The sequence below is a fragment of the Rhea pennata genome, chromosome 7 (genome assembly GCF_028389875.1).
Source record: "Rhea pennata isolate bPtePen1 chromosome 7, bPtePen1.pri, whole genome shotgun sequence".
NCBI lineage: Eukaryota > Metazoa > Chordata > Aves > Rheiformes > Rheidae > Rhea > Rhea pennata.
In genome coordinates this window covers 225,458-234,330 of record NC_084669.1, presented here as the reverse complement: position 1 = coordinate 234,330, position 8,873 = coordinate 225,458, and the positions used below count along the sequence as shown (strand labels likewise).

General features: G+C 48.3%; 1 protein-coding gene across 1 annotated transcript; it reads left to right on the top strand.

Annotated features, from left to right (window-relative positions):
• The first annotated feature begins 579 nt into the window (after positions 1 to 579).
• On the top strand, positions 580 to 8,250 carry LOC134142825 (vertebrate ancient opsin-like). The gene is made up of 5 exons (XM_062580370.1): positions 580 to 940; positions 1,850 to 2,060; positions 2,916 to 3,033; positions 6,611 to 6,847; positions 8,020 to 8,250. Exons 1-5 carry the CDS (start codon positions 580 to 582, stop codon positions 8,248 to 8,250), a joined length of 1,158 nt encoding a protein of 385 aa, XP_062436354.1.
• Positions 8,251 to 8,873: the final 623 nt, after the last annotated feature.

Sequence of the window (8,873 nt, the reverse complement as noted above, 5' to 3'; positions counted from 1 at the left end):
AGTCTGTGGGGCTAACGTGCGGGGAGGCTCCTTCGGCAGCCGCCTGCAAGTGGCGAGCCAGGGGCTCTGCCCGCCCCGGTGGTGATCCCTCGCCCCCCCCACCCCCGCCTCGCACGGGGGTTGCACAGCAGATCCCTCGCTGTGCGCGCAGGGGTGGCTCCGCTCCGCGGTGCAATGCAGGGCGGGATCCGAGCAAGCGCTTCGTGCTTGCACGCGGGCGAGGGGCCCCGAGGGATATTTCTGCACTGCTGTCAGCTGCTGCAGGAGAAGGAAGCCTGCTGCTCCCGTGGCTGGGTCCTCCCGCAGAGGAGGACACGGTATCGACCGCAGCTGGAGAAAGGCGGAAGGCTGCGGTCCCGCCAAGGTCCTCCCGCGTACCTCTCCCTCGTTCGCTGCGTGGCACCAGCCTTCCCGCTGATCAGCACTTTTTGTTTCCTGGACTGTCACCGGAAAGCAGATGACGGAGGGTTTGTTCGCGCTTCTGTTGGCGGCAGCAAACTTCTCTTAATCCTGGACACTATTTACAGATTCATATACTCCAATATTATACAATATCATTTCCTCTAGTGAGAGGAAAAGATGGATGTATCCCCAGTGCCTGCAAATGTGTCGGAGCTGCCCGCTCCCTCTGTCCCAGCTGACTGGGACCCCTTCCGCCAGCCCCTGACCTCCATCCAGCCCTGGCACTTCAAGCTGCTGGCAGCAGTGATGCTGGTGGTGACCTCCCTGTCGCTGGCCGAGAACCTGGCTGTCGTCCTGGTGACCTCTAAGTTCAAGCAGCTGAGACAACCCATCAATTATGTGATAGTCAATTTGTCTGTGGCTGACTTCCTGGTCTCACTGACTGGTGGCACCATCAGCTGCTTAGCCAACCTAAGGGGTTACTTCTACATGGGACGCTGGGCTTGCGTGCTGGAAGGGTTTGCTGTCACCTTCTTTGGTAAGCTTGCTCTTGTTTGTAGCTCTGTGTTCTTCTCCCTCAGCCAATGTCTTAAAGAGAAGCTTCCTTCAAGACATGTATGTGCTCAGACTCAAAAGGCAAATATATTCTGCTGGCTGCCCTGCAGGTTCCAGTTACCAAGTCTACACGCCATGGAGCTCCCTGGATCTTCCCCCAGTCACACGTATCCTGTCGTTGATGTTGTGTTAGCAGATAACATGTGTTGCTATTGCTGTCATGTGTCAGTGGCTTCCTGCATGCAGGCTGTTCACTGATGTGTTTAATGTAATGAAAAAAAAGTTGATCTTCAACAGTTATTTTGTGGCAGAAAATGTTAGAAAAAAATTTCAGTATATGTAACTATTTCCAAGGTTTCTGTATAAGCATGTGTGCGTATGTAAAAATGAGAGAGAGAAAAAGATACTCAAAATATTGCCAATGGATCATCAGAGGATTCACCTCTTAGTTGATGGAGGTTTAGCTTTTTCCCCACAGAATTTTATTGGCGAAATTGGTCTCCATCTTATGACCATCCACATGCTTCTTACGATATTGTTTAACACACCTGTAGAACTTCTATCCTCAAAAGTATTTTGCAAGTATTAATTCTTTAGACCTTACCACTCCCCTTAGAAATATTATCCTGTGGGAGATGATGAAACATAAAATTTGCAGCTTTTCAGAGTACAACTGTCATCATCAGTGAAATGGTGCACTTAGCTGCTTGCTTTTGTAGTTGCTATACTGTAGACTGACAAGGCAAGCAGGAAAAATTTGTGCTCTTAATTCGCGTGCATTTATTTTAACGTTTTATTATACATGTTTTCACTGCTTAGGCTGCTGTGGGACAGTTTGCTTTTCAGTGAATCTAGCTGATTTTTCATGCTGGCTGTGTTTTCTCTGCCATAGGCATCGTTGCCCTGTGGTCTCTTGCTCTTCTGGCTTTCGAGCGGTACGTTGTGATCTGCCACCCGCTGGGAAACATGCGTTTGAGGGGGAAGCACGCAGCCCTCGGCATTGCCTTCGTCTGGAGTTTCTCTTTTGTCTGGACTGTTCCACCAACCATGGGCTGGAGCAGCTACACCACCAGTAAGATTGGGACCACTTGTGAACCTAACTGGTAAGGCCATTCTTGCAGCAAATGGTAAACAAGTAGAACTGGCAATGCAGACAGTTCCGGGGGCAGGGGTTTAAAGATAGCACTTAAAGATGACGCACTTCTGCAACAGATGTAGAGAGAGCTGAAACAAAGCTGAAGAAAACTTGTCAAGAAAACAGAAGTTTTTTTTTTTTTAAAAAAGATCATACTATCTAAGAGGAGTAGCTTCTATTGCTATGAAAATAACTGTCCCACACCCTGTGTTTTAGTCAGGATTTAGAACAGACAAAACCCAGATTTTTGTAAGACCAGATAAAACCTGAGCAACCTGTTCTGATCCCATAGTTGTTCTTGCTTTGAGCTGGAGGACAGATCAGATGTTCCTTCCCACCCAAATTCTCCTATGATCCTGCTCCTATGGTCCCATGAAATAGATGCACTGCTTTGCAGGAGTCGCTAGCATTATCACACTCCTCAGCATGCCAGGAGCCACGTTAAAATAGTTGTATGCTGACAAGCCTATAATGTGAGAGTAGTTGTAGAAGGACTTACTGAGGATGTGAGTTCTCTTCATCTCCATGAATTTTTGTAAGATTTAGTGAAGTGACGCATGCAGACCCCAGCCCTGTGCTGCCCTCGGGAGAGGTGCGCGTGTGGCTGCCGAGCCGCCCGCGATGGGACTGTGCTGATCCCCGTGCAGCGCCGCGGCGCCGGGCGTCACTGCACCCCCCCCGAGCCGGTGCCGGTGCTCGTCGGCCGTCACCTGCTTTGTTTAAAAACGGTTGACTCAATACGAGTGATATCTTCAAAGAGCAAAATGAATCGTAAGAATGTGTATGAAACATATGTATAAAACGTATTTTGTGTTTTACTCAGGTACTCCCGAGCTTATACTGATCATACCTACATTATTAAGTTCTTCACCACCTGTTTTATAGTGCCGTTATTAGTGATTTTGGTATCCTATGGAAAATGGATGCAGAAGCTAAGAAAGGTAAGGAGAAGCACTTTGAAAAGGCATATGTACGCAAGCATTGGGAATGTTCGTGTTTTATTTTCTAGAAAGATCAGGCATAAGCAGATGAAATTTCCAGGTAGTAAATGCACTCAGTTATTTTGCCTTGATAAGTAATAATTCTCACACACAGAAATTCATGCTATAGTTAGAAATGATCTTTCAAAGTGTGCAGTTTAGACCATTTATCAGTACATCTTGTTAGCCAAACACCGTAGGAATGAAAGAGCACGGCAGTATCACAAATAGAGAAACTGAATAAACCAGTATTAGTCTCTTTACAGTTGTACTTCAGTTCAGTGGTGCTCCTTAAGACTTAAACTACCCTAAAATCACAGCATTTGTAAATTTTGAGAGTGCTGGCTAATACTGTGTAATGCTTACAAGCAGAATAAAAGCTAGTAGTGGTAAATAACGTTATAATGTCTAGTGAATAAAATACTAGGTTCTTCGGGAACACTTAAAAGACTTGAGAAATGCTTTTGAATTTTATTTAATAATTATACTGACCTGCTACAAAGTAGAATCTGTAAAGAGCAAAAAAGAAAATGGCCACAGAACAGGAGAACGCCTACTACTTTTAGTGGGTTAGTAAGCTGGTTATTATGCTAATTTGGGGCAACGCTGTGATCGCTGTTGACTGCGATGCCACGTTGCTGCAGCGCTTGCAGCCGCCGGGGTCCGGCCGGGCCCTTCCCCGCGCCCTCCGTCGCTGGGGGGACGGCGGGCGCCCTCAGAGAGCGCGCGTCTCAGCCAGGTTGAGCGAAGCCTCCTGCCTCACACCCCCGGAGCTGTCGGCGGCCGCGCGCGCGCAGACCGGGGTCCCGTCACGGCCGCGCGCTTTAACGAGCCCGGCTTCGCCGGCTTTCCCTGGGCTTTGCAGAGGTGTTACACCTCTCCAAGCCGGACCCTGTTACTTTTAACAGCCTAAAACACGGCTGCGTGCAAAAGCCACCTGCCCGTGAGGCAGGTGTATCACAGGAAGAACTGATTTCGCGCCACTAGGACCATTTTTGACCGCCTGGCTGCAGCGAGCAGAGAGCCGGGGTGCAGGACGCAGGCCCTGGGGCCTCCCCGCCGCGGGCCCTGGGGCTGCCGCCGCTCAGCGCTCCAGAGCCGGCGGCGCTACCACTCGAGTGCTCTCCTTGGGCTCGGGTTTCCCGCACCACCACGTTTCTCTATTTACCTATCACAGCAGAAAAGCTCTGGAGCATGCACGTGGAGGGCAGCGAGTGCGAGGCGTCCATCTCCACCTGCTGACCCAGGTGTCTGTCCCATGCTGTCTTCGATCAGCATCTGCTCCCGGGGCACTTAGACATCAGCGTTTCTCTGTGGTTTGTCCGGATGCTGAGGAGACATCAGTATTCAGAAAATCAAAGCTTCCCCGGTAACATGGGCGGCCACATCTCTAACACCGTGCACTCTGGTTCATGGCTCTAGCAGCTCGTTTGGTGCCCTGTGAACGAGCTCTTCGTGTGCCCTGTTCACTGACGTCCCCGGCGCAGAGCGACAAAACCGCAGACACCCTCCGAAACCGGAGGTTTCCGCAGCTGCTCCCACGGCGGGTTCGGCCGGCGAGGCGCCGGCGCAGCATCTCCTGGTTGTCCCAGCGCGGGGCTGCCGGGCCGGGTGCGTGCCGCGACGCCGGTGCCTTTCCTCCACCCTGCCTTGCCTTAGAAATCAAGGCAGGATCACGAGTAACCGCCGCTTTACCCGTCCATCTCCGTCATTTCGAACATGCAGTTTTTATTCACGCGCTCTCCTGCGGCACTGCAGCGGACGAGCAGCGGCTCTGACCCTGTCCGGAGGTGACCGTGCTCCGGGTGCAGGGAAGTCGGGTCTTCTCGCAGAGTACGGTGCCTTAGATCTCTTCTGTGTGAAAAATTGCTGCAGGAATGTTTTGTATTTTCTGTCAGGGAACATTTTGTATTTGCTCAGCAACAAACAGCCTTCACTGAAGCCTAAGAGCTTGTAGGTACTACCATTGTTGTTGTTGTTATTTCTTAAAATGGTATTTTCATTGCCTTTGTTCCTATAACTGCCTGCAGACGCTCCCGTTTCTATCACAGACATGATCATATTTCCAGTCCTCGTTGTTTCAGAATTCTAAATTTATTGCTGAGATTTTTTTCAATCTTAAAGTTTAGTTTGGAAGTAAAAGGCACCTGTAATAAGAAAAACATATTATTTTGAGTGGGTTAGGAGGTATTTATTCATTTCAGGCTTTGCCATTTCAGATATCTAGTGATTTGTTTCATTTTGATAATTAAACCAACAAAACCCTTCATGTTAAATAAAGAGCAAATTCAGTCAGACCATCTGTGGTTTTTCTTTTTTTTAAGCACCTGATAAACAGTTTTCTATGCAGGTAAAGAGGTGCTCTCGACACCCCCAGGAGGTTCCTCTATCCATCATTAAGTAATATATAGACTAGGTGAGTGTAGCCCAAAGGGAACGGGGGAAAATGTCTTCAGCTCTACCCACAGAAATCAATGCAGCACCACTAGTAACCGTTGTTTTAACCATCTATCTCTGTCATTTTGAAATACGGTATTTTTATTCACAAGCTCTCCTACAGAAAGCAAGAGCTTGCATTCAGGCTCGCTCTCTGCTGAACGACTCGCCGTGGCTGCTGCCGTCCCTGTGAGGAAGCCAACACCTTGCCTTTGATTGAACTGCTGCACTAACTGAGGGCAGCCCAGCAAGCCAGGTTTCGGCACCCCGAAGCCTGTAGCTGAAGGCAAGCGCTTGTACTTAAAGCCAGCCCCCAGCAAAGCCCTGAAGGGGAGCTCAGAAGAAGTTTGAAACTGCTGAGGTTTGTAAGAAGATCTCGTAAGGACAGTGCTGTGGTTGGACTAAGTGCTGCAGAAGGAAGCCTTGTAGGTGAGATTAAGGCTGCTTGGCCCCAAGGCTCGTTAAATGCTGCCTTTGCGTCTCATATCTGCCTTGTTATGGAATTGTGCCTTTCACTGCATTTTGCAGCAAATGTGTTTCCCAACGATTGCAGCTTTGCAGAGGGGGAGGAGCGGGCTGCTGCTCCTACCAGTACAGGTAAAACGCTCCCATTGGCTTTCTTGCAAGCCACAACTTCATCAGACTTTGCGCGGCTCCAGAGCTGCTTCAATCAGAGGCAGCTCTGCTAGATTCACCCCTAGTGAAAAGTTTTGTTTCGTGTTTTTAGAGGTCACTTCTTGTATTTCTGCTAGCAGATGCTACTGTCGCCACTGGGGCAGGTCGCGATGTCCTGCCTCTTGGAGCTCCGTGGAGAGGGCCGGATCCCATGTCTGGCTCGGCCAAAATTGCTGGGACGAATTCTCACGGTTGGCGCTCGCCGGTCTGCCGGCACTGCGTTTGCTTTCGCGGGTCGGCACAGCGCTGTGCCATAGCTGTGGTTGCAGTGTGCAGCCGCTTGCGACCCTCAGCAGGAGCATCGGCGCCCGCGGTCCAGGAGCGCGTCCTCCCGGGCCATCTCCTCAGCTTCCCAGCCAGGAAGGGCTGCAGAGCGTCCGCCCTCCCGCCAGCTCGGCTGGCTGAAGGCTTTGTTCTCTGTTTGCAGGTGTCGGATACGCAAGGCAGGCGGGGAACAGCCAGGAAACAGAGACGGGTGACTAGAATGGTGGTTGTCATGATTGCTGCGTTCCTAATCTGCTGGACACCGTACGCCACCTTTTCTATCCTGGTCGCCGCGTGCCCGTCCGTGGAGCTGGATCCTCGGCTGGCAGCAGTTCCAGCTTTCTTTTCCAAAACTGCTACTGTTTATAATCCGATTATTTATGTCTTTATGAACAAACAGGTATTGTATACTCAAAATGCATCTTTAATGCTTGTGTTGTCATTTTGTCTTGCTCTTTAATTATTTCTGTCTGCCTACACAATAGTTAAGGAGCATTGCAATACTTTTTTAGCATTTAGAGCTGCAATATTGCCATACATCTACTTAACTGGAATGCAGCATAAGCTTCTGAGTACTATTAAAATCATGATCTTAATTATTAGATTTAGATATTAGCGAGGAAATCAGCCCTTACTGAACATCAGTTATTCTGGTCTTTGCATGAAAATTCTATTTTTGAGACTGTCCCATTACATTTCTAGAATTTTTTAGGAATGCATCACCAGTGAATCGATTTTGAGGTGTGGTGGAGGGGAGGGGTTCCATAGCTTGAATTCGTGTCAGGGAAAGGCTGCATTTGCAGTTGTGTGCACAGGGAGGGGTGAAATGCTGCTCATCTCTGTGAGACTGAACGGTTTTCTCTGGAGTGGGGGCAGAGTCAGATGCAGAGGAGAAGGGTGGGCAAGGGGATGAACCAGAGTGATCAGTATTCACTGTGGTAACAGGCATGATAATAAATGTGAAAAGAAGATTTACGTGATAAAGTGGGTACTGGGAATGGTAGCATCAAGCAGAGCATAGGTGTGTACATGGAAAGAAGAAAAATATTAAGTGCAGGTTGAATGAAAAGCAATGAATACATTTATTTATTCTTGCAGAGAGAGCAGCTCTTCACCTCACATCCTGTGGACCCTACCCTGACTTCCCAGTGCATTGCAGGAGTGTGTTGGTCTCGTCCTGCTCATGGATATGAACAAGCTAGAAATAAACCATTTTTTAATATGTTAGCATATGAAAGCAACTTACTTTTACTTACAAATCTGGAGAAATAACCAACTACTCTGAAATCCGGTCCTGTCTTGAAATTGTTAGGTGTGGCTAGTAATAAGCATAAGAGGAAAAAGATTTTTTTTGAGTAAGGCTTTTCAGCAGCCTGGATCTTTATAGACCGCTATTATTTCTCCGTTTGAGAGTTCATCATGGTGGCACAGGCCAACCATTTTGTGGGGCTATTTCTGTGTATTCCCCTCCAACTCATTGGAGTTTCCAGGAGACAGTCACAGACTGCCTCATGGAAACATTTGGAAATTCCTTGTGTGTTTTGACTTGTCTCCTTTGTTTCAACTTTCTAGTTCAGGAAGTGTCTGATTCAGATGTTCAGCTGCGGTAACACAGAGAAGGCCGAGTCCAATGTGAACCCCACTTCAGAGAGAGCAATGCTAACCCAGGACAGAAAAGGGAGTGAGATGTCCAGCATGGCAGCGCGTACCACCCTTTCTGGCAGGAAAACTGGGGGTGAATACAGAAATTGCTGTTCTTTTGCTCAGCTGGCAGCTTCAGAAAACAAAATCTGTCCCATGTAGAGAGAGGGATGTGGTCACTAATGCAGTGCTAGAGTATGAATTCTGTCTGCTATCTTCCTTTTCCCAATCACAGCCTGCTAGCACCTGGAAATAATGCCAGAGGACCGTGTGCTGCTGCACTGGCACATAACATGGTAAGAGCATGGGCAAGCCTTACACCCATGACTGCTCCTTAGTCAGACGGACAAAAACACGAAGCGGCAGGTGGCTTCAATGCACTAATTGCAAATAAATAATATTTAGCGTACAGCTGACTCAAGTTCAGCCACGTGGACGTTCAGGGGAAGATGGGCCTGCGTGCTTCTTGGTTTGCTTGAGGTTTTTTTGTTTTTTAATTAGAAAAGAAGCAGAAGCGTGGATGTTTCTGTACATCTGTCCTTGATGAGAATCGAATCTGTGGCACCAAAAGTTATTGGCAACTTGGACAAGCCATCCAGACTTCCAAGCGTTATTTTACTAAAATAAGCCCTATCAAAAGCTATTCATATCCTTCCTCTCCCTTCCCTCTTTGTCAAGAAAATCTTCTGTGCTCGTCACAACCTTTGAAGTACTTAACTCAATTTTAGATGAGAAGGTTGTGGGGAATAGCAAAGTAAAACTGTGCTGGAACAAACACTGGAGAT

What these genes read in the sequence shown, in the direction of transcription:
- LOC134142825 (XM_062580370.1), top strand. Translation starts at nt 580, where the DNA reads ATGGATGTATCCCCAGTGCCTGCAAATGTGTCGGAGCTGCCCGCTCCC. An exon ending in ACCACTTGTGAACCTAACTG is followed by an intron (nt 2,061 to 2,915) that starts GTAAGGCCATTC and finishes TGTTTTACTCAG; the next exon opens with GTACTCCCGAGCTTATACTG. An exon ending in GGATGCAGAAGCTAAGAAAG is followed by an intron (nt 3,034 to 6,610) that starts GTAAGGAGAAGC and finishes CTCTGTTTGCAG; the next exon opens with GTGTCGGATACGCAAGGCAG.